Below are 24,107 nucleotides of genomic sequence, written 5' to 3'. Positions count from 1 at the left end.
GAAGTGGTGTCGTGTCGGGATGTCTGCGCCCCCAAGTGATGGCACCTTCCATGGTCCAGAGGGAAAGAGGGGGGTTGAGGGGGCTGCCCGAGGCCGCTGCCCTAGTCGATGGGCCGGAAGGTGAGCAGAGGGGGTTTCTCTGGCATGAGGATGAAGCCATAGATGGTCTTAAGGTCCTCCTTGGAAACTGTATCAATCTTGAAGTTTCGCAGAATCTGAAACAAGAAGCACGGCCCGTGTGAGACTGGAGGCATGCCATGGTGGGTGTTCCTCGAGTGGACGGTATGGGGGCCCCTTTCTCTCCTCACCGCTGCCTGAAAACAGGGACCCCCAACCTTTCTGAGCCCATGGCGGGTGCATTTTAAATAAGTGCAGTGGGCGCCAGTCACAAAATGGCTGGGTCCGTGCCAAGGAGCGAATCCAGTGGGGATCACTTCTGTGTAGCGATAGATACGGTCGCAGTGGGAAGTGGGATGCCCACCTACCCACCCCCAATGTCAGGCATGGAGGGCCACCCCCAGGAAACAATTCCACCGTGGGCACCTGGGATTTGTCACACAACAGTTCTGAAGTCAGAGTGAAATCGGCTTTGGGGGAGCCACACCAAAACACAATATTTCAGAGGAGGCCAGTGGCCTGTGGGCGACACCCATGTGCGCGGACTCCAAGAAGAGGGATACAAAGGCATTGAGCAAAGGGTCATGGGTGCATCCCCACATTGTGGCGCCTCCCAAGACGCTGGGCAGAGAATTGCTCCCACCTCCCAGACCCGCATCCCCGCAACTCACATGCATGAGGAAGAGGGTCATTTCTGCCTCCGCCAGGCGGCGCCCGATACACTGCCGTGACCCAAAGCCAAAGGCCAGCGCCTTGAAGCTGTTGTCCTCTTTGCCAGTCCAGCGGCTGGGGTCGTAGCGCTCAGGGTCCCTGAAGACCTCCGAGCTCCGGCCCATGGCATAGAGCCCCACCTGGCACAAGGTCTGCAAGGCAAGGAGGACAGTCTTGAGCGGGGGCTCCGGGGCAGCGTCCTTGGCAGGCTGAAATCAAGCTCTGGGGTTTCCAAAGGTGGTGGCTGGCTTGTCCGTTCACCCTGGACTTTCAGTCCCTCCAAGAAAAGTTGCTCCAGGCCGTTAGGTGGTCAGTTTCCCCCAGCCCATCATTGATCAAAACTCCACACAGATCTGAGGTCTTTGCAATTTTGCCACCTGCCCGGGTAGCTCAGAGAAGGAGGATTTCTGAAGGAGGCTGGTCTACCTCATCCCCTTAGGTGAGCCAGCATCTTTTGGAGCCCTGCCCTGTGCATTCTGTGCATTCTCGGGAACAGCTGGATTGTCTGTCTGGGTGTAGAGAGGTGTTCTCCAGAAGGACTTCTTCTAACCCAACCCACCAGGTAGACATAAGGCTGAAAGATTCCACTGCGAAGCCAAGAAGGCAAGGATGCACCAGGCATTAAGAACGTAAGAGCCTGCTGGATCAGGCCAATGGCCCGTTGAGCCCAGCATTCTGTTTTCATAGCAGCCAGCCAGATGCCCCAATGGGAAGCCCAGCAGCAGGATCTGAGCACAAGAGCAGCCCTCTCCCCTCCTGTGGTTTCCAGCAACTGGGATTCAGAAGCATCGCTGCCTCTGACTGTGGGAGCAGAGCACGGCCATCAGGGCTAGTGGCCATCAATAGCCCTCTCCTCCTCAATGAATGTGTCTCATTCTCTTTTAAAGCCATCCAGGATGGGGGCCATCTCTGCCTCCTGTGGGAGGAAGTTCCATAAGGATAACTACGTATAACTGCGTACCAGCTCCATCTGGTACACAGGCTGAGACCCTACCTGCCCGCAGACTGTCTCACCAGAGTGGTGCATGCTCTAGTTATCTCTCGCTTGGACTACTGCAATGCGCTCTACGTGGGGCTACCTTTGAAGGTGACCCGGAAACTACAATTAATCCAGAATGCGGCAGCTAGACTGGTGACTGGGAGCGGCCGCCGAGCCCACATAACACCGGTCCTGAAAGACCTGCATTGGCTCCCAGTACGTTTCCGAGCACAATTCAAAGTGTTGGTGTTGACCTTTAAAGCCCTAAATGGACTCGGTCCAGTATACCTGAAGGAGCGTCTCCACCTCCATCATTCTGCCCGGACACTGAGGTCCAGCTCCGAGGGCCTTCTGGCGGTTCCCTCGCTACGAGAAGCCAAGTTACAGGGAACCAGGCAGAGGGCCTTCTCGGTAGTGGCACCCACCCTGTGGAATGCCCTCCCACTAGAGGTCAAAGAGAACAACAATTACCAGACCTTTAGAAGGCATCTCAAGGAAGCCCTGTTTAGGAAAGCTTTTAATGTTTGATGGATTTCTGTATTTTGGTATTTTGTTGGAAGCCGCCCAGAGTGGCTGGGGAAACCCGGCCAGATGGGCGGGGTATAAATTAATAATAATAATTATAATTATAATTATAACTATGCACCGTCAGAAGGACTTTCTTTTGTCCGTCCTGAATCTTCCAGCATTCAGCTCCATGGGATGATCATGAGTTCCAGCATTAGGAGAGAGGGAGGGAAACTTATTCTATTTCCCCTTTCTCCATGCCGTAGCCCCACATCTCCTCTCTTGCCTACTCTGGCTGGCTTGTCAGGGTCTCAGGCAGAGGAGGGTCTTCCCCGCCATCACTCTGCCACCCAAATCTGCTTTCGGTTGGAGAGGCCAGAAATGGCGCCACTGACCGATGGTCCTTCTGCAAGGATAGGAATGATCTGAGCCAAGGCAGCCTTGATCACAGTATCTCTGATGGGAGATAGAACAACAAGAATCGGCATGGGATCCTGGCTGATGGGAAGGGGGCCCAGGGGGTCTGCAAAGGATACTCACCCCAGCGGGCACACAGTAGTTCTGAAGCACCACATCCCTCATTGGGTAGCGCTGCACTGTAATTCCCACAGGGTAGAGCCTGCAAGAGAAAGGTGTCATTGTGGCTTCCCCAAGAAAGTGGAGGAAGAGAATAATAGCACCATAGAATGTAGACTTGGAAGGGACCCCAAGGGTCATCTAGTCCAACCCCCTGTGAGGCAGGAATATATATTCATTTTCAATAACAATCTACCAATTAATGACAAATTAAATCAAATCAATCCAAACCACAATAATAGCAATACACCAATTATATATTCCAATTATTAAAAAATGGGGACTTCCCATGTTCCAGATGTCTAGAGATAATCGTCCTCATTCATGTCTCTGCATTTGCGGCTATTTTTCAAATTCAAAACTAATATTATCCATCCTTATTCTCAGTTAGGAATATTTTGGCCAACATGGGGCTCAAACCCATGACCTTGAGGTTAAGAGTCTCATGCTCTACCGACTGAGCTATCCCAGCTTAGTACCACCAGTAGTTGTTTAAGGAAAGCCTTTCTTCATGCAGCTCATTGTTAACTCCTCTCCCATGAGCTTCCCAGTCCAATCCCAAGCTAATGGTTTCCATCCGCCCTGCCCCCCGCAGCCACCTTGTGGGGCCCATTTCCTCGCCAGGCCCGGCACCCATCCTGCCCTCCTTACCTCAGCGTCTCCTTGATTGCTCCCTTGAGCAACGGCATGTCATTCATCACCTTGGAGAGCTCCCTGGATGTTACGGCAGCAGCCTTGACCTCTTCCCGAAGGGCTGTCTGGACTTGTGGGTTGCGGGCCAGCTCAAAGAGAGTGAAGAGCAGGGGCATGGCTGTCTGGAGGGAGGGAGGGAGGGAGGGATGGACGGGGAGAGAGAGAGAGAGAGTCAAGGGAGGAAGAAAATCCTCAGTGTGCCCCCTCCCCCAAATAATGGGAAGCTACTCAAACATGCAGTTGTGCTAGAACTGGTGTCACATATTCAGACTGTCTGGTCAGCAATTTGGTTGCCAGATTTTGCGCCCACTGCCGTTTCTGAACTGTCTTCAAAGGCAAAATAGGAAGCCATAGTTAACTGAAAACTTCCTGATTTGTTTGTTGTCTTGCACAAAGGGGAGAGAAGGTTGCCTGTGTGTCCAGAAGTCTCATTCATATTGCAGCAAGATAACATGCAAATAATCCGATTCTGGCCATTGTGTTCGGCGGAGGTTACAACTAGGAACGTGTAATAAGGATTGTGGCCTTCTTAATTGTAAATGCTGCCACTACACTCGTTGTTACAAAGAGAGGGATGAAAACCACATGAAATGTCACTCTTCAACACCTTCATGTCATTGGTAGGAATGAGCAGCTTTCAATGTATAAAACCATAATGTCTCTTCAGTAATGTAATTTCCATGTTGATTCCATTGAACCTCTGAGTCTTCATACACTCCACATTAAATTATTTTCTTACTCATACCTGTTTTCTATATTATAATACTATCATTCCTCTTTATGTTGATCTTTTCTGTGAACCGCCTTGAGACCTCTGGGTATAGGGCGGTATATAAATTATCATCATCATCAGAAGGACACGTTGACAAAACCCACTGAAGCCAGTTTAATGGTCTCAGCCAGGCATCCCCAAACTTTGGCCCTCCAGATGTTTTGGACTACAATTCCCATCATCCCTGACCACTGGTCCTGTTAGCTAGGGATCATGGGAGTTGTAGTCCCAAAACATCTGGAGGGCCGCAGTTTGGGGGTGCCTGGTCTCAGCCTTCTGCTTTTCCAGACCAACAGTGACGTGGCCTCTTCCACAGCAACCGTTTCTGTAGCTGGAAGCAGTCAGTGTGGGGCTGGCCAGGCGGGAATAAGCCAGCAAAGCAGGGGGCAGGCCTTACAGGACCCCTTGCAGAAGGTCCCAGGCTCTTCAATTAAGGCTGGGCCACATCTCCCATCTGAAACCCAGGAGAGCCATTGTTATCAGTCAGTGGGGCCGAGACTAAGCTCAAGCAAGCAACCAACCCATGCTTTGGGCCTGGTCCGATGTTCCTGATCTGTTTATGAGATGGGGCACACCCACCGTGTCCACGCTGCCCGCCGTGAGCTCTGTCATGTTGGCCTTGATGGAGTCGAGGGGCATCTCTTCCTGCAGAAGCAGCTCGGCCATGATCCCCGAATACTTGCGGGGCTGCCCCAGGCAAAACTCCTGGTAGATATTCTGTATGCACTTGTCCGCTGCAGAAGCAAGGAGAGGCGGGTGGGAATCAGGTCCAGGCGCAGTGAGAAGCGCCCCACTCTCGGCCTTAGATACAAGCCAAGGGTGGCTGGGGGGGGGGCAGGCAGGGAGCCCAACAGCAGGTGGCGCCAGAGACAATGACAGGCAGCCTCGTTTTGCCCCCACCCTCCTCTGTGGTGGGTTCTACAAGGGGCGCCGCTGAGACTAAGGGAGAGGAGGAAGCAGACAGGAAGCACCACTCTCTAAACTGGCTGTAGGAAAGATGGGAAAGCAGGCAAGTAGGGTTGGCTGAGAACAAACTGAGCACCAACTGTATCCAGGCCCCGAAAGGCACCTAAGGACCTACATAGTACATTGGGACCCCAGGAGCTCCAAGGCCATGCCTGTTCCCAGCAAGACAGAACCAGTGAGGGGCCTCCTCCCACACCAGAGATGGGCACCAGTGCATTGGCAGCGCCCGATCTCCTGGAAGTTAAGGGAAGCTAACAAGGTCAAGCTTCAGGCGTTCAAAACAGAGAGACCTCCACTGACTTATGTTTAGCCTGGAGAAGAGAAGGTTAAGGGGTGATATGATAGCCATGTTCAAATATATGAAAGGATGTCATATGGAGGCGGGAGAAAGGTTGTTTTCTGCTGCTCCAGAGAAGCGGACACGGAGCAATGGATTCAAACTTCAAGAAAGAAGATTCCACCTAAACATTAGGAAGAACTTCCTGACAGTAAGAGCTGTTTGGCAGTGGAATTTGCTGCCAAGGAGTGTGGTGGAGTCTCCTTCTTTGGAGGTCTTTAAGCAGAGGCTTGACAGGCATATGTCAGGAATGCTTTGATGGTGTTTCCTGCTTGGCAGGGGGTTGGACTGGATGGCCCTTGTGGTCTCTTCCAACTTTATGATTCTATGATTCTATGACTTGCATTTCCTTCTCTCCTTCTGCTTCTTTGGAGGGCGGGAACTCCCTGCCCTTTAAACTGTCCCTGTTAGATCCCTGGCACTAAGTGGGGTAACTGCCTGGGGGTCATCTTGGACTCGCAGCTGTCTGTGGAGGTGCAGCTTAATCCTGCTTCCTGGGTGGCTGTCTCCCAGCTCCATCTGGTACGCCTGCTGAGACCCTACCTACCTGCGCACTGTCTTACCAGGGTGGTACACAGTCGGGTTATGTCCTGCAACTGCAGCCTCTGCAACTAGCCTCTCTTCCTTCGCTGCCACCAAGTGTCCCTTGCCCAGTGCCCAGTGCCAGCCCTCGACTGGTCCATCTAAGGTCAGCTCATGCAGCCCATGACTGTGAAGCAGGGACTGTGTCACATTCCTGCTCCAGACAGCACATGCATGCTTAATTCCAGCTCAAAGGTTAATGCTCGGGGGCACTGCTTGCCTTGCCACCTTCTCAAACAGCTCAACCGCTCCTTTGCACCCCAGTTGGGTGAGGGGGAGCCACTGCCCCACGGTGCTCTCCCCTCTCCCCCCCCCACGAGGAATCTGGAGCTCACCGTGCTTAAAGATGGCGTCCCAGGCCTCCATGTGATCTCGCCAGAGCTTGTTGTTCACCCAGCGCATGACCCCGGGCGGGAGGAAGAGGAGGGGGAGGGTGGTGCGCAGCATCGTCTCCACGGTGTCGATGAAGTGCTGGGACTCCGGATTGGGATTCTCATCCAGTAGGCCCAGGCGCTGCCCATACAAGGCGTAGCTGCTGGCTGCCGGGGTTGGAGGAGGAAGATTGGAGGTTAGATGTCAAAGGGGAGGGAGGGGGGGCTTTCCAGATGCACTCTCCTGTCGAAAGAAGGAAGGAAGGAAGGAAGGAAGGAAGGAAGGAAGGAAGGAAGGAAGGAAGGAAGGAAGTGGCAATATTCCAGGGGAATAGTCCTGTGGAACTCTCTCCCACAGGAGGCAGTGATGGACATCAACCAGAGGGCTGGAAAAATTCATGGAGGAGATGGCGATCAATGGCTTTGAGCCACGATGGCCAGGATTTGCCAAAGGCAGCAATACTTGTGAATACTAGTTGAACCGGACTATGCATTTTTGTAACTTTTAATGATTATTTGTGGAATGGAACACTGGGGCAGACAAGTCACAACAGTTCCTAGAGTGTCCACTAACAGAAACTCACCTGGAGGAACACCTGACTAAGTCCCTGTTCCCCCAGACATGCAAATGAGATGGTTTAGCTGGAACAAAAGCCCCTAGCCAGCAGCCATTCTCTCTCTTAGCCTTCTCTTCTTCGATGGGAACACATCTCCAGAGAATCTACAATTAGGATGGTTCTCCCTCTTGGCCTGCTGCCAAGAGGGAGACCAGATGGAGCCTCTCTTTACTAAGTAGTCTCCAGATGTATATACTTGTAACTTTTCTAAGCAAGCCTGCCTTTCTGAGATTATGCTGTTAAGTCAGGATGAAACTGTAAGTAAACTCTATCTTATTTTATAAACACTGTGTTGTGTATTTCTTTTAAGAGGGACAAAGGGGACTTTGCCAGGAAGTATAATGTTGAAGTATAAAGTATAATATTATTGTTATAGAGGTTCTAGCGAACCTAACGCTCACGCTTTGCTGCGCACAAAAGGGGAATGTCACTCTGCTGATATTGGAAGCTTGCTAACACAAGCTTGGATAGGATCTATCTAATAATAAAACCTAATCCACATCCCTAACATTCCCACATTATTGGCTGCCTGATTTTCATCACTGAATATATTGAAACCTGGCAAGACTTTAAAAGTGAGTAAACTGTAAAGCTTTTATTTTTCCTGTTTGCCTAAACAGTCTGAGAGTGATTTCTTTGTTAAGAGGAAAACATAAATGGGATAAAAGTAACCCAAATCTGCCTAAAGCATCCTTGGATACTGTATTTATTCTAGAGGGTGATGCACCCTTGTCGTAAAGGCTTCTAGAGATAAGCTGCAGGTGGATGGTGATTTTTAACTCTACTGAAATAGGTACTTGCATTCTTACACGAGTAAGAAGAGGAGGGAGAAGAAACTCTCCCCCACCCCCACCCCAAATTCTCGTACCTTCCAGGGTGAAGCGGAAGAGGTCGCGGTAGAGGTCAACCGTGAGCGAGCGCCGTGCATTCTTCCTGATCAGCCGATGTATGGACTCAGCAAAATCCTCAGCCACCGTGTTGAGGAAGGGCAGGAACTTCCGGGTGCCCACCGGGCTGATCACCTCTTTGTTGAGGATGAGCCGGTCTGAGCGCCAGTCCTCCCCATTCCTGCGTGGGAAGAAGACCCCACAGTCAGGTAGGAGACTCTGCCCCTGGAGAGCTTGCCTTGGCTTCCTGTGCAGGAACTCCCTCGCCCACCCCTGACCCTTGCTTTCCCCATCTTCCCTCCTGGGCCTGGCACCCCAATTGCCATCACTCAGAGGTAACTCAGTGGCAGAGCATTTTCCTTGCACGCAGAAGGTCCCGGGTTCGGTTCCTGATGGCATCTCCAAGAAGGGCTGGGAGAGGCTCCTGCTCTGAAATCCTGGAGATCGGCTGCTGCCAGCCAGTGCAGCCAGTGCTGAGCTAGATGGAGCAATGAGATCTGACTCAGTAGAAGACAGTGCTCTATGCTCCTCCTGTGTTCCCATTCCTGCCTCGGAGCTCAGCGTTGCCTCTGTGGGATGGAACACTGGGGGCAGACAAGTCACAACAGTTCCTAGAGTGTCCACTAACAGGAACTTACCTGGAGGGACACCTGATTAAGTTCCTGTTCCTAAAGACATGCAAATGAGATGTTTTAGCTGGGACAAAGCCCCTAGCCAGCAGCCATTCTCTCTCTTAGCCTTCTATCCTTCGATGGGAACACATCTCCAGAGAATCTACAGTTAGGATGGTTCTCCCTCTCGGCCTGCAGCCAAGAGAGAGACCAGATGGAGCCTCACTTTACTAAGAAGACTCCAGATGTATATATTTGTAACTTTTCTATGTAAGCCTGCCTTTCTGAGATTATGCTGTTAACTCAGGATGTCATGTTAGTAAACTCTATCTTATTTTAATACTACTGTGTTGTGTATTTCTTTTAAGAGGGACAAAGGGGATTTGTCAGGAAGTATAACATTGTTGTAGAGGTTCTAACAAACCTAACGCTCACGCTTTGCTTCGCACAAAAGGGGAATGTCACTCTGCTGATATTGGAAGCTTGCTAACACAAGCTTGGATAATATAATATATCCTAATCCACATCCTAATAATATATCCTAATCCACATCCCTAACATTCCCACAGCCTCCACATATTCCCAGTCCATCCCAACCACATGCCAATATTAACCAGAGGGTACCTGAGGTCATCTAGACTCCAGCTCCCATCAGCCTCAGGCAGCACGGCCAGGGATCAGCCATGAAGGGTGCTGCTGTCCAGTAATACCAGAAGACCATGGACTTATTGGGTTGTTCCGTGAAGGACACTTTTAACCAGAGGAGCTGAGATTCAAGAGGAGGCAGACATGTCTAATCTCAAACCCATCTTGGCTCTGGTGCGCTACAGCAGCAGGGACTGGGAGAATCACAGAACCACAGAAAGGACCAACCACAAATGTCATCTAGCCCAGCCTCCTGCGATGCAGGAATCTTTCACCCAAATCCACAACTCTGAGATTAAGAGTCTCATGCTCTATCAACTGAGCTAAGAATGCTTTGACGTCATTCTGACGAGGGATGAGACGCAGCGTTCCTGAGACCCAGCGCAGTGGTTAGAGCAGCCTTTTATTATCAAGCCAGAGCTCCCGGTGTTGTTAGACTGCAGCTCCCATCATCCTTGACCACTAGTTCTCGCAGCTAGGGACGATGGGAGTTGTAGGCCAATAGCATTTGGGGACCCAAGTTTGAGGAATAATAATAATAATAATAATAATAATAATAATAATAATAATAATTTATTATTTATACCCCGCCCATCTGGGACCCAGGTGGCGCTGTGGGTTAAACCACTGAGCCTGGGGCTTGCTGATCAGAAGGTCGGCGGTTCGAATCCCTGTGACGGGGTGAGCTCCCGTTGCTCGGTCCCAGCTCCTGCCAACCTAGCAGTTCGAAAGCAGGTCAAAATGCAAGTAGATAAATAGGAACCGCTACAGCGGGAAGGTAAACGGCGTTTCCATGTGCTGCTCTGGTTTGCCAGAAGTGGTTTTGTCATGCTGGCCACATGACCTGGAAGCTATACGCCGGTTCCCTCGGCCAATAATGCGAGATGAGCGTGCAACCCCAGAGTCATCTGCAACTGGACCTAATGGTCAAGGGTCCCTTTACCTTTATCTTTACCCCGCCCATCTGGCTGGGTTTCCCCAGCCACTCTGGGCGGCTTCCAACAGAAAAATAAAACACAGTAATCTATTAAACATTAAAAGCCTCCCTGAACAGGGCTGCCTTCAGATGTCTTCTAAAAGTCTGGTAGTTGTTTTCCTCTTTGACATCTGTTGGGAGGGCGTTCCACAGGGCAAGCGCCACCACCGAGAAGGCCCTCTGCCTAGTTCCCTGCAACTTGGCTTCTCGCAATGAGGGAACCGCCAGAAGGCCCTCAGTGCTGGACCTCAGTGTCCGGGCAGAACGATGGGGGTGGAGACGCTCCTTCAGGTATGAGGAAGGCTGGGTTAGAGTGTTGGGCTAGTCCTGGAGAGACCTGGGTTTGAATCCCCACTTGGCAATGAAGGTCCCTGGGTGGCCTTTGGTCAGTCACTGCCTCAAAGGGTTGTTGTGGAGATTAAATGAGGAGAGGAACCGTGCACCCACACTGAGAAAAAAAGATGCAATAAATAAATAAACAAAGTTATCCCACTGCATGAGGCCGTCCCAGCCATCCGGGGGGCACCGGGTGTGGGAAACGCAGAAGTTATGCCACTAAAGTTCCCGATGCCACGTCCAGCAGCAGCAGCAGCCCGCCCTTCCCTCCTGGCCTCACTCACAATAGGAAGACTCCGCATTTGTGGTTGCGCAGTGTACGGTGGGCGATCCACGAATTGATCCCCATTCGGCGTGGGAAGATCCCCTCGGACTGGAACAGCACGGCAGCATCTCGGGGCAGGAGCAGGTGGACGGAGTCGTAGGTGCCCAGCGTCTCCCTGCCAAGTGGGATGGAGTCAAGCCCTTGAGATATGACCCCCCCCCACAAGGCAGCCCCTGCCAAATCCCAGGACCACAGTGCAGCTCCAGAAGTGCAGAATAAACAGAAAACTCCTCTCCTCTCCTCTCTCTCTCTCTCTCTCACACACACACACATCACACACACACACACACACACACACTTGAGCAAATCTCTGCCCTCAACAGAGGGGCTGATTCATACAAGCAGAGAGTAGATGTGTTTTTTTTAACTGGCTTGTAGAATGTACTAGCTGGTGGGTCTGCATTGTTCAGCAGCCGCGGGGTTAATTTATTTGGCTTGGTGAAATTGCCTCCCTAGGGAAGCCCAGCCAGCCCCAGCCGCCATTCCTTTTAGCAACCTTCTTGCAAGGCAAGGTAGCTTTTTAAGGAAGCCTGTTGGGTGCTCTCCTTTGGAAGCAATGCATTTGAGGAAGCACCACAGAGCCCGTGTGGAAGACCATCGGGTATGAATCCACCTCCATTGGGCTGTTAATGGTGAACGACCTATTGCTGCATAAACCCACACTAAGGCGGCAGTCTAATACTGCCTAATACTAAAATCAGGTCTGGGAGCTGAACGGTGGTGGCTCAGATGAAGACCCTGGCTGTGGTCTTCCAAGCGCAAGCCATGCAAGCTCATGCAAGTTTTAAATGGCTCACTACCACACTCTGCCTTGAAATCTGCATTAGTTAAGTTGCACAGATACTGTTGCCCATAAACAGCTCTTGTTATGAGACTGGAGTCTGAAATGGGCTGAAACCCATGGGTTAAAATCCATGAGATGCTTTTAGGATACCAAAGCCCTAAGATTTGGCATGGGCAGAGCCCACCCAACATGCCCTGGTTCCTGGAAATGCCATTTATAAACATGCCATTTATGCACCTGTCCCCCAGAAGAAAGTGTGTTCCCACACACATCCCACACTTTCCAATGTGGTTCTTCCCCACATTTCCCCCTGCAAAAAAGTATGGGTGTTTTTTTTTAATAACGTGGATTTGCTTTGATCCTAAATGCAAGGTTATTGTTTTCTTGCTTCTGGTTTAATTTTGCATTTTAATCTTGCAAACCGCCCTGAGATCTCTTGATGAAGGGCGGTATATAAATCGAATAGATAAAATTAGACTAAATAAAACTCTAAGACATGTCTGGATCGCTTCTGCATAAGAGTGTCCACCTGAGAGCGGGTTCGGAACTCACCTGTAGATCGGTCCCAGGTTCTGGAAGTTCTTCTGCATGATGTGGTGGAAGTTTGGGAAGCTGTTGGTCCTCCAGAACTGGTACAGGTTGACCCAGGCGTTGGGGCTGCTGCGGGGGATGGCCTCAAATGGCAGCACTCTGGAGATTGGTGGCCTTGGGGCCACAGCCGGGGCCACAGAATGGCATGGCTGCCCCGAGCAGAAGGAGCGCAGGACGCGAGAGGGAGCAGACTGGGGGCTCATCTGACCACGGGCTCCCATCTCCCCTCCCCTGCCGTCGCAGCACCCCGGCCACCTCCTGGGTCTTCTGGTTCCTCTCCAAGTGCTCTCCCTGAGGAGGAAGAGAGCGAGGGGCCTTATAACCCTGCCAGGGCCTCCCCCGGCCAAGGACACAGCGCCATGCAAGCGCACGTCATCCCAGCCCTGTCGGAAATGATGACATCTCCTTTGGGGACACGGAAGGAGGCTCCCCCTCTGCACGTCAAGGCAGAAGGGACCTCAAAGGCCATCGACCCAGCCAGCCCCTGCCAGCTAGAGCACTACAGAGCCACGGCTACTGCTGTCTCTAAAAATGGGGGGGGGGAGTTGAGAGCAGCTAGGAAAGGCCCTCTCCACACTGCTGCTGTCACACACACACACCAACATTTTTATTCAACTCCTGGGCCCTGAAAAGTCCTTTGTCTGTATCCATTAACTGCCGGGAAGTCTAAGCAAAACCTGTACTTGTTTAGGGAAGTTTTTAATGTTTGACGTTTTATTGTGTTTTTAATATTCTGTTGGGAGCCGCCCAGAGTAGCTGGAGAAACCCAGCCAGATGGGTGGGGTATAATAATAATAATAATAATAATAATAATAATATATTATTTATACCCCGCCCATCTGGCCGGGTTCCCCCAGCCACTCTGGGCGGCTTCCAACAAAATATTAAAATACAGAAATCAATCAAACATTAAAAGCTTCCCTAAACAGGGTTGCCTTAAGATGCCTTCTAAAGGTCTGGTAATTGTTATTCTCTTTGACCTCTGGTGGGAGGGCATTCCACAGGGTGGGTGCCACTACCGAGAAGGCCCTCTGCCTGGTTCCCTGTAACTTGGCTTCTCGTAGCGAGGGAACCGCCAGAAGGCCCTCGGCGCTGGATCTCAGTGTCCGGGCAGAACGATGGGGGTGGAGACGCTCCTTCAGGTATACGCTCCTTCAGGAGAACAGGAGAAAATCTGTTGTTGTTGTTGTTGTTGTTGTTGTGTTTCTATTTCCTCCAGGCAGATAGATCTCTCATTTTGCATTGAGTAAGCCTTGCAGTTTTCTGGGCTCCGACCAAAGGCCTTTAATTGCCCACGATCTTAAAACCGAAGAAGTACAGCTTTCTGAAGCACCGACTGAGTCGGCGAAGGGATAGAAAAGAAGTGGGAGCCCTTTCAGATATGATGGGGAGGCCAATGGCATCTCAGCCTTGGGATTTGTCAGGTGAGCCATACCTGCAACTCAAGTCGTGTCGGATGGGGCCGCTGGGAGTTGCAGTCCAACAATGCGTAGAAACCTTGCAGGGCCACCGGCTGGGCACCCCTGGGCTAGAGTAAGAACCGCACACCCAGCCCAGCTCTACAGCAATGTGGAATAGAATCTCATTCCATACACTCTGGTTGTATCGCAGAGTGGTTAGAGCAACATTCAGGAGTCACTCATCCCCTTTAAGGAGTTCTGACTATGGGAATGGAGCAGTGACTCCTCTAGGGAGAAAGGTTGCAGAGTTCAGGACTTCTTAGTTTGGAGGAAAGGAAATTAAGAGGTAGAATCATAGAATCATAGAGTTGGAAGAGACCACAAGGGCCACCCAGTCCAACCCCCTGCCAAGCAGGAAACACCATCAAAGCATTCTTGACATATGGCTGTCAAGTCTCTGCTTAAAGACCTCCAAAGAAGGAGACTCCACCACACTCCTTGGCAGCAAATTCCACTGCCGAACAGCTCTTACTGTCAGGGTGGCACGATTGTTATTATTGGTGATGGTGGCGATGATAGAAGCTTATAAAATTATCCATGGCATGCAGAGGGTGGACAGAGAAAAGTCATCCCCCACTCCTAAGACATCCCATTGCGCTGAATGTTGAGAGATTCAGGACAGACACAAGCTAGTCCTTCTTCACACAGCGCTAAGTTAACCTGTGGGACTTCCTCCCCCAGGAGGCAGGGATGGACTTAAAAAAGGACTGGTCAACTTAAGGGAATGCTTCTGGAAACCGCAAGAGGGGAGAGGGCTGCTCTTGCACTCGGGTCCTGCTGGTGGTTTTGCCATTGGGGCAACTGGGTGGCCACTATAAGAACAGGATGCTGGACTAGAAGGGCCATTGGCCTGATCCAGCAGGCTTTCCCTACGTTCTTATGCCCCTTTGGTGTGCTTCTCATGGATAACTGTTGGCAGAGTGGACCTCTTACTCTGGAGGGGTACCCAGCCAGCTACCAGCAGGTGTTGTTGTGTGATGGGGAATCAGTTTGGCGGCTTCTTCTTGGCGCAACAAGAGCCTGTGTCAGGAGGGACCCAGGGCAAAGGAAGGGGGGGTCTGTGGTTTGAAATCCCGACATCAGCAAGACTCCAAGTGACGTGTGTGCAGAGCCCACAATTAATTCTGAACCTCCCCCTGTGCTATAAATATCTGCAAAGGCTGAGAGGGCAAGGACTGGGGGCAGCTTCCCTCTGATCTATTCCTAGCAGAGCAGTTGTGAGCCAGCTGTCGCACTTCTTGCCAACAGCTGGGTTGCGGTGGAGAGAGGGAAGCGAAGGGACCCCTTTCAGCTTCCTCACCAAGACTGCCAGGTGAGGGCCTGTGAGTCACAACGAGGAGAGAAGCCTTTGGAGAGCCAGTGGGGGTCTAGTGGTTATAGCTTTAGACTAGGAGACACCTGCCGGGCTCCAATCCCCACTCGGCCATGAAGCTCACTGGGTGATGCACTCACCGCCTCTCAGCATAGTTGTTGTGGATTAAATGAGGAAGGGGGAAAGGTCCTTGTCCACCACCTTGAGCTCCTTGGAAAAGAGGGGGATCTAAAATGTATTAAACAAATGAGAAAGCACTTGCGGGATGAAATGAGGCTCTTTCTCCTTGTCTCCCCTTTCATCTCCTGGATCCTTTGCCATTGCCTCAAATAATGCAAAATGCAATACAGCGCAGCCTAAAGTATCCAAGTATGCTGCAAAACCCGTTAAAAGTGTGGGATGGAACACTGGGGCAGACAAGTCACAACTGTTCTAGAGTGTCCACTAAGAGGAACTCACCTGGGGGGACACCTGACTAAGCTCAGTTCCTGTTCCTCCAGATATGCAGATGAGATGGATTAGCTGGCAGCTAGAAGCCCCTAGCCAGCAGCCATTCTCTCTCTTAGCCATCTCTTCTTCAACGGGAACACATCTCCAGAGAATCTACAGTTAGGATGGTTCTCCCTCTCCTGCCAAGAGAGAGACCAGATGGAGCCTCACTTTACTAAGAAGACTCCAGATGTATATATTTGTAACTTTTCTACGTAAGCCTGCCTTTCTGAGATTACGCTGTTAACTCAGGATGTCATGTGAGTAAACTCTATCTTATTTTAATACTATTGTGTCGTGTATTTCTTTTAAGAGGGAAAAGGGGGATTTGCCAGGAAGTATAATATTGAAGTATAATATTGTTGCAGAGGTTCTAACAAACCTAACGATATTCGAAGCTTGCTAACACAAGCTTGGATAGGATCTATCTAATAATATATCCTAATCCACATCCCTAACATTCCCACAAAAAGCAGCATAATAAAATGACCAAAATAAAATAGTATTCCCCAAAGAAAGCTGTGCAGGATGAGTGTACTTTGTTGGGAAGCGATTCCAAATCCTGGTGCCACAGCCCCAAACAACCTCTCTCACCTCCGCAGGTGTCCACCTGCCTTGCTTCAGCCCGTGGTGCAACCTGGAGGAGTGTCTACAAAATACAAAAATGCAGTTGAGTTTACAGCAGTCAGCATCTTAAAGTCTGGGTGAATAAGCGCGTTTTAAATCATCGCCAGAAGCGAAAGGGCCATGGTGTCCATTTTATCTGGGAAGGGAGGGAGTTCCACAGCTGGGGTGCCACTGCAGAGAAGGCCCTGCCCTGGTCATGACACATCAAGCCTCACCCATTGGAAGGACCTTGAGGAGGGTCTTTCCTGCAGATCTTAATGCACTGGGAAGATGGTGGCAATGCAGTAAGTATGTTCCCTGAAGGATCAGGGTCTTGTGTCATTGGTCAACATCTTCAACATGGGTGTTAAATGATCTCACCTCAATGACCCACTCAGGGATCTGGAAGCAGCAGATTGCACCAGCTCTGCCTTTAAGGGAACAGAAGAAGCTGTTGCATACTGAGTCAGGACCAGCATTGCCTACTCTGAACGACAGCAAGGGCTCCTTGGATTTCAGACCAGGAGTCTCTCCCAGCCGTACCTGAAGACACCAGGGCAGCCCCATGCAGAGCGCATTAGAGTAGTCTATTTAGGAGGCTGCCAGGGCAGGGTGCAGCTTACTGTAGCTCTCCCGATCCATTTGGAGCTGGCCACCCAGCTGGGTCTGGGAGAAGGCACGCCATGCCCCTGATGCCACCTGGGACAACATTGGCTCTAGGAATACCCCCCAAGCATTGGGGGGGGAGCAACTATTTAAGGGCTAAGATGCCTTCGGCCTGCCCAATAAAATATTTGAGGGGTCCAAGGCCCCCCAAAGTGGATGGGCACTGCCATTCAATAGTGTTTGTGCATGCCATGCCTTGTGATTGATTATGCAAGGCAGGGCTTACCTGCCCCCTGCCCCAATATTTTATTCAAGTTGGCACCCTTGCCCCCAAGCCACGGACCCACCTTCTTTGCAAGTCCTTACTTCTACCCCACCATTTGTCCAAGCAGAATACAAGGCAGTTTACAATTCCCAGACTTAAGAGCTATCTGTGCCTGTGTTTGGATGCTCCCTGCAGAAGCTGCTGGCCATGGAACATGGGGAATTAATTCCCTTTGTCCCTCCCTTGAACTTTCAGAATATCAAGGCCCCTTGGCTGGAGCCAAAGATGACATTGTGTCTGATGCTACTCCCAGATAAAGGGTGTTCAAAGGAAGCGAAACCACCCCCCTGGCTGTGATGGATGCAATCAGGCTGGCCTTGGAAGGGGGTCCTTGTGCGATGAGGCAGAGACTCTCTCTGAAAATGCCCCAGGACAGGGTGGGCGTGATTTGGAAAAATAAATACTGCCCACCACAACGTCAACCGGAGATTTCAGGGCCGCCTCACAGGAAAACTTCCTGCAAGAACCGAGCCCCTTCTTACGTCTCTCACACGGTTGGCCTTAACCCTTCAGAGACAGAAAAATTCTGTACCAACCTGGTATAGGACTCAAATGTACCCCAAGAGGGAGACGTAAAAGGTTGCTATTTTAAATAAGAACACCATCAACCAGGAATAGGGAGGAAAGCTGTTGTTTGTTTGCTTGCTTGCTTACATTTTTATATATTGCTGTATCATAGAAATATGTCACAATGGTTTACAACAGTTGTTGTTGTTTAGTTGTTTAGTTGTTTCCGACTCTTCATGACCCCCTGGACCAGAGCACGCCAGGCACTCCTGTCTTCCACTGCCTCCCGCAGTTTGGTCAAACTCATGTTCGTAGCTTCGAGAACACTGTCCAACCATCTTGTCCTCTGACGTCCCCTTCTCCTAGTGCCCTCCATCTTTCCCAACATCAGGGTCTTTTCCAGGGAGTCTTCTCTTCTCATGAGGTGGCCAAAGTATTGAAGCCTCAGCTTCAGGATCTGTCCTTCCAGTGAGCACTCAGGGCTGATTTCCTTCAGAATGGATAGGTTTGATCTTCTTGCAGTCCCTGGGACTCTCAAGAGTCTCCTCCAGCACCACAATTCAAAAGCATAAATTCTTTGGCGATCAGCCTTCTTGATGGTCCAGCTCTCACTTCCATACATCACTACTGGGAAAACCAGTATAACGGTATAACAATATAAAAACAGAAAACAGCAAAGTTCTCAGCAGGCATTTAAAAGCTGGCACGGAAGAAGTGAGTGTGTTAAAGGAGCAGATGAAGTGATGGGAAAACCTGGCCTGCTTGGGTCGTGGGAAGACTGTGCATGGTGGGCGCAGGGAAGAGAAAAAAATATTTTAAACCGCCCTCTCCCACTTAACAACTGAGAGCTGGCCCAGCTCTTTCCGTTGCGCCGCAGAGGCAAAACAGCGCTTGGGCTGCGCTTCTGGCTGCGAGGAGTTTGTTGCCAGGACTTTGTCCCCTCCCTCCGCTGCCCCCCCCCATCCATAGCTGCCAAGTTATCCCTTTTTTAAGGGAAATTCCCTTATGCTGAATAGGCTTCCTCGCGAGAAAAGGGAAAACTTGGCAGCTATGCCCCCATCCCCGCTTTGCCTGCAGCTGGAAAGGAAGGGGGCTCTTGCTCCGCCGCATCTCCCCGCTGGAAAAAGTTTCGGCTGCCTAAAAGCGCGTGCGTGAAGGCAGCCCTGTTTAGGGAGGCTTTTAATCAGGGGCGTACCCAGGATCAAAACTAGGGGGGGGCAAGGGGCGGGGCCAAGGCGCGGGAGGGGAGGGGCCACAAAGTTGGAATGTGGGCGGGGCTACAGAGCCCAGGTGAAATCAAAATAAACCTGAAGCGACGGCGGCGAAGGGGAGAAAACCAGCGGCCGCCTAGAGGAGAAGAGGGAAGTCTGGGGGTGGGCGGGGGGGGGGGAGAGAAGGGAACCAGGCTTGGATCGGGGCCTCCGCGGAGGTCTGGAGCAAAGCCCCGGCCTCCGCGAAGCTATCCGAGGCTCCGTTGCTGCAGCGGTCTGGCAGGCGCTGAACGACTCCCGACGTTCGGGAGACCTTTGAGCACAGCCGCGCTGTGCGCATGCGCCCTGCACGGCGGCCGCCGGAGTCCACAGCCGCGCTGTGCGCATGCGCCCCGCTTTGCGCATGCGCAAAGGTCTACCGAACGTCGGGAGCGTCAGCCCTTGCCTCCTCCCACACAGCGCGGCTGTGTGGACTCCGCACGGCTCGGGCACAAGAGACTGCTGCGGGCGCCGAACTCGCGCTCCGCTGGGCTGTCCTCCGCCTCTGCCCACCAGCCCCGCCGGCAGCGCCACTCTTGCCCGCAGCTGCCCGACCGGCCCTGCCTCTAGAGTAGGGCAGCGGCCCCTCCCTGCCCCGCGGTGGGTACGCCCTTGCTTTTAATGTTTAATAGATTGTTTTATTTCATTTTTCTGTTGGAAACCGCCCAGAGTGGCTGGGGAAATCCAGCCAGATGGGCGGGGTATAAATAAATTAATAATAATAATAATAATAATAATAATAATAATAATAATAATAATAATAATAATATTCGGCTCCCGGCCAGCGAACACCCGGAGACTCTCGGTCGTGCGTACCAGTTCGCACGCTTCTCCGCTTGGGTCTTCCCTGCAGTTTCCATAGGACACCACCCCCACCTAGCGGCCAGCAGCGTCGTTGCAACTCGACATCGATGACTTTCCGGAGCCCCCGCACGTTTTCTCTTGGCGGTTTCCTCGCAAGGAGAAGAGGCGAGGCTGCTGTACCCGTGCGTGCCCTCCGCGACATGTGGCCGAAGCGCAGACCTTGTGGCCTTCCCCTGGCCCTCGCCCTCTTCCCCTCGCGGCCCTCTGCTCCAAGAGTTCCCCTCCAACGTTACATGGCCCAGGATGGTGGGGGGGGGTGCATTTCATTCCACCGCCTCTTCTTGAGAGAGCCGCGGAGGATCCTCTCCCTCCTCCCGAGAAGGTCTCTGGACTCTGAGGAAGCGCCATCACCTCTGCCGCCAGCAGGGGGCGCCTCTGGAGCAGGAGCTGGGCGCCCCCGCCGCTTCTCGTTCCAGCAGACTCTTGCCCGGCCGTGCCAAGCGGCCTCGTGGCTCCCTGGTGATGCCCCTCTCGCGGGGGCGGGGCTGCCCGGGTTCTCCCCGGCTGGGCCAAGCGAGGCCGGGGAAACCTGCCTTATCTCCTCCGCTGCAGCCGCGCCAATGAGATTATGTGTGCCTGTGTCAAGGCTAAGGCGGCTAAGAAGCATCTGCCGCGGAGGCGAAGGGAGACGCATAATCCTGTTTGCTGATTAGGAGGGATGGTCGGCAGGCAGCTGGGGAGGAGAGCCGGGCAGGCCGGTGGGGGCGGCTGCGTTTGCAAGCGGGTCTTCCACGGGGCAGCCCTGGGGGGCGGCAGTGAAGCCTCCATTCCAGAGCAGAAGGACCCCGCCCCGATCCGCCTGCACATTCCAGATGCGGACCCTCAAATACCTGTACAGGTGTGTCTGCTTTCGGCAGGAAGCGGCAAATACCTGAAGGAGCGTCTCCTCCTCTATCATTCTGCCCGGACACTGAGGTCCAGCACCAAGGGAACTAGGCAGAGAGCCTTCTCGGTGGTGGCGCCTGCCCTGTGGAACGCCCTCCCAACAGATGTCAAAGAGGAAAACAACTACCAGACTTTTAGAAGACATCTGAAGGCAGCCCTGTTCAGGGAGGCTTTTAATGTTTCATAGATTACTGTGTTTTATTTTTCTGTTGGAAGCCGCCCAGAGTGGCTGGGGAAACCCAGCCAGATGGGCGGGGTATAAATAATAAAATTATTATTATTATTATTATTATTATTATTATTATTATTATTATTATTATTATTATTATTATTAGTGAGACTCTTATCTGGACTTCCATAGTTCGAAGTTGCAGGAAACAAAGCTTCAATTGAGACAGACTCGCTCCCCCGCCCCAATTTCGGAGGCCGCAGCTCAGATCCGCGGCTTCTGATGAGCCTGTGGCTGTAGCTGGATCAGGCCACTGGGCTGGGTCTCATCTAGTCCAGCATCCTGCCCTCACAGTGGCCAGCCGCAGGACCTGAGTTTAGGAGCAGCAGCAGCAGCGCCCCCCCCCCCCACTTGCGATTCCCAGCAGCTGGTTAACAGGCGGAGACAGGATTGCATCTGAGCACGCACAGAGCTAGACTGAGCGGTGATGTGTTGCTGAATGTCTGAAGCACCGCCGCCTGTTGTAAATTGCGTGGGAGCGCGTAGTCCGAGTGGCACCTGCGGGGTTCCCTTGCAGCCTTCTGGGTCTTTGGTTGCAAGGCTAGGCTTTGGTCATGAGAGGGTTAATGGAGCCGGCGGGGGGCGCTGCTGGGCTGGCGATTATCCCGGTGGCTCTGGCAGAGCCGCCAACTGCCCTGGCTTGGTTAAGGAGATCAAAGGCGATCATGCCTCTCAATGGACGGCTCTCCGGGAAGGGGAGAGTCCCGGATTAGTTTCTTCCTCTTCTTCCCTTGCGCGAGGCGATGGCGTCAAGGCTTTGGAGTGGAGGGGTGCACCGAGGAAAGCGCCAGAGCTGTAGGATTTCCGGGAAGCTCTGAAGGGCCAGGGGCTCCCGACCCCTTCCACTTCCACTCAGCCCATAAATATGAGTACATGTTACGAATGCACCCCCCTCCCCAAGCCTCCCTCCTTAAGTGTCGCTCACCTGTGCGATGTAAAATCTGGAGGTGCCCCTTGTCCCCCTCCTGTTCACATGTCCTGTTTTAAGTGGGTGGTGGTCGTGGTTCTGAAAAGCTGACAGGGCGCAGAAATCTTTAAAGCGCACAAACTGCGTGAGCCTCTTCTGGAACGTCTGACGCTTTTTTGGGGGGAAATAACATCTGAGAAGAAGAGTATAAACTCCTAGGACATCTTCGTCTTTCAGACCTGCAGCAGATTCTTCTTTTTAAAATTATGCGCCCAGAGTCTTTTTGAGATGTTGTGGGGTAAAAACTAATAAATAAACTGCAGTGGTTCTAGTGCAGGCATCCCCAAACTGCGGTCCTCCAGATGTTTTGGTCTACAAAACATATGGGAATTGTAGTCCAAAACATCTGGAGGGCCAACGTTTCGGGATGCCTGTTTTAGTGGGATTCCTGAGAGCTAAAACAGGTTGCCTAGTTTTAATGCTGAGGCACATCTCCAAGATCCAGCTTCAAGGCTTTTGGCCGAATCTCATTCCCTCTTCCTTCTTTGTAAATTGGGAATACCAAACAGAGGTGTTGTGAGGATAAGTCTGATAAAGAAAATTTTGTGTTTATCACCAACAAGCAAAACGGGCCTTTTCTGTGGTGGCTCCCTGTTTGTGGGATGTTCTCCCCAGAGAGGCTCACCAGGCAAAAACATTATCTCTTTACCTAGGACCTTCATCCATTAAAACAATATGTGACCTCTTAAAGGGGGGGGCTCTTATTATGATTTTGTTTCTGTGATGGTTTTATTGCTGTTATTTATTATGGTGGTGCTGTTTATTACATTTATATACCACCCTTGTCTGCCAAGGATCTCAAGGTGGCATCCATGGTCCTCCTCCTCTGCATTTCATCCTCACAACAACCCTATAAGGTAGAATAAGCTAAGAGATGGTGACTGGCCCAAGGTGAGCTTCATGGCTGAGTGGGGATTCGAACCCTGCTCTCCCAGGTCCTAATTCTAACTAGGCTATGCTATGCAAATTATGGTTCTAATGTTGTACACCACTCTGGGATCTTGGATATTATGCTGTATATACATTGAATAAATAAATAAGTATATAAATTGAATAAATGAATAAACAAGCAGCCTTGTGGTCCGATGATAAAGTGGCAGGGAGCAGATTATTTAAAACTAATAACAAGCTGTAAGAATATTATATAAAAAAGGGAAATGATATACAATGAATTGAAAAAAAAGTTTAAAATAACATTTGTCAAAAAACCAGAAGCTTTTTTTGTTAGGTATTTTAGGACAAGAGTTGTCAAAAGAAAAAAGGACATTATTCATGCTACAACAGTGACAAGAATCTTAATAGCTCAAAATTGGAAGACCGGAAATTGGAAAGTGTATGTTTAGCAATGATATTGGATACTTGTTTTGAGAAAAGAAAATCAATAAAAATTATTATTATTATTATTACTACTATTATTTTAAAAAACCAATTCATAGCCTTCAGGAATGGCCTTTGGGCAGGAAGGGGTGCTAAATTATTACACACCTTATTCTTGCAAATGACCAAAAGGTTTCTCGGTTTGACATGATGGCCATGATCACGATATGGACTGCACATGCTTGCGAGCTCTCGAAGAGGCTTGAGGCATTTGAATCAGCCATGCAAAGAAAGTGAGGAAGAGGAGGAGGAGGAGGCTGCATCCCTGGAGACTTTTGAGAGGACCTCAGGAAACCAGAACAGTTAACAGGGCCTGAGTCTGGAGTCCATGGATATATGGCCTTCCATAGGCCAAGCGTTCCCCATGGACATAAGAATAGAACCTCCCTGGGGCCCTGCAGCTGCATCAGACCAAAAACTTGGCCTGCAGCCCAGCATCCAGCTTCCGACGCAGGTCAGCCAGGTGCCACCTACGGGAAACCCACCAGCAGGTCGTGGAGTCCCTGCAGCCTTTCTCCTGCTGCTGATTCCCAGTAACCGGGAGAGCAGCCATTGAGAGCCCCCTCTCCATTCATTCGGCTAATCCCCTTTTAAAATCCATTTTAAACTAGCAGCCACACACACACACCCCTAATCTTGCGATGCTGAGCTCCGTGCGCAATCCAGTGAAGGACTTCCTTCCCATCAGTTCCATTGAATGATCCCGGGCTGATCTGAGAACAAAATGTGCCTCGATTGTGTTGGATGTTGCAAATGGAAAAAACTTTACGGACCGGTTTCCTGTGGCAGGTTATTGAACCATCATCGTTTTCCTATTGTTAGGGAATTTTATAGGGGGGGCACCCAA

General features: G+C 51.2%; 1 protein-coding gene across 1 annotated transcript; it reads right to left on the bottom strand.

The window, feature by feature from the left end:
- Positions 1-101: 101 nt before the first annotated feature.
- On the bottom strand, positions 102-23,813 carry LOC118089700 (cytochrome P450 11B, mitochondrial-like). The gene is made up of 15 exons (XM_060278179.1): positions 23,673-23,813; positions 21,842-21,994; positions 20,154-20,409; positions 15,144-15,163; positions 13,346-13,492; positions 12,592-12,674; positions 12,345-12,497; positions 10,968-11,123; positions 8,097-8,296; positions 6,576-6,779; positions 4,935-5,089; positions 3,542-3,705; positions 2,855-2,933; positions 789-980; positions 102-215 (listed from the first exon to the last, which is right to left on the bottom strand). The coding sequence occupies exons 1-15, from the start codon at positions 23,811-23,813 to the stop codon at positions 102-104; spliced, it is 2,217 nt and encodes a 738-aa protein (XP_060134162.1).
- Positions 23,814-24,107: the final 294 nt, after the last annotated feature.

This window comes from Zootoca vivipara, chromosome 8, assembly GCF_963506605.1.
Source record: "Zootoca vivipara chromosome 8, rZooViv1.1, whole genome shotgun sequence".
Taxonomy (NCBI): Eukaryota; Metazoa; Chordata; class Lepidosauria; order Squamata; family Lacertidae; genus Zootoca; species Zootoca vivipara.
The sequence above is the reverse complement of the archived record's forward strand: the minus strand, read 5'-3'. Positions and strand labels throughout refer to the sequence as shown.

Coding starts and splice junctions, on each gene's coding strand:
- LOC118089700 (XM_060278179.1), bottom strand. CDS start 23,813: ATGGCTGCTCTCCCGGTTACTGGGAATCAGCAGCAGGAGAAAGGCTGC. Junction 6,780..8,096: donor CTTCCGCTTCACCCTGGAAG/GTACGAGAATTT, acceptor CAACCCCGGCAG/CCAGCAGCTACGCCTTGTAT. Junction 216..788: donor TGACCCTCTTCCTCATGCAT/GTGAGTTGCGGG, acceptor TTCTTGTTTCAG/ATTCTGCGAAACTTCAAGAT.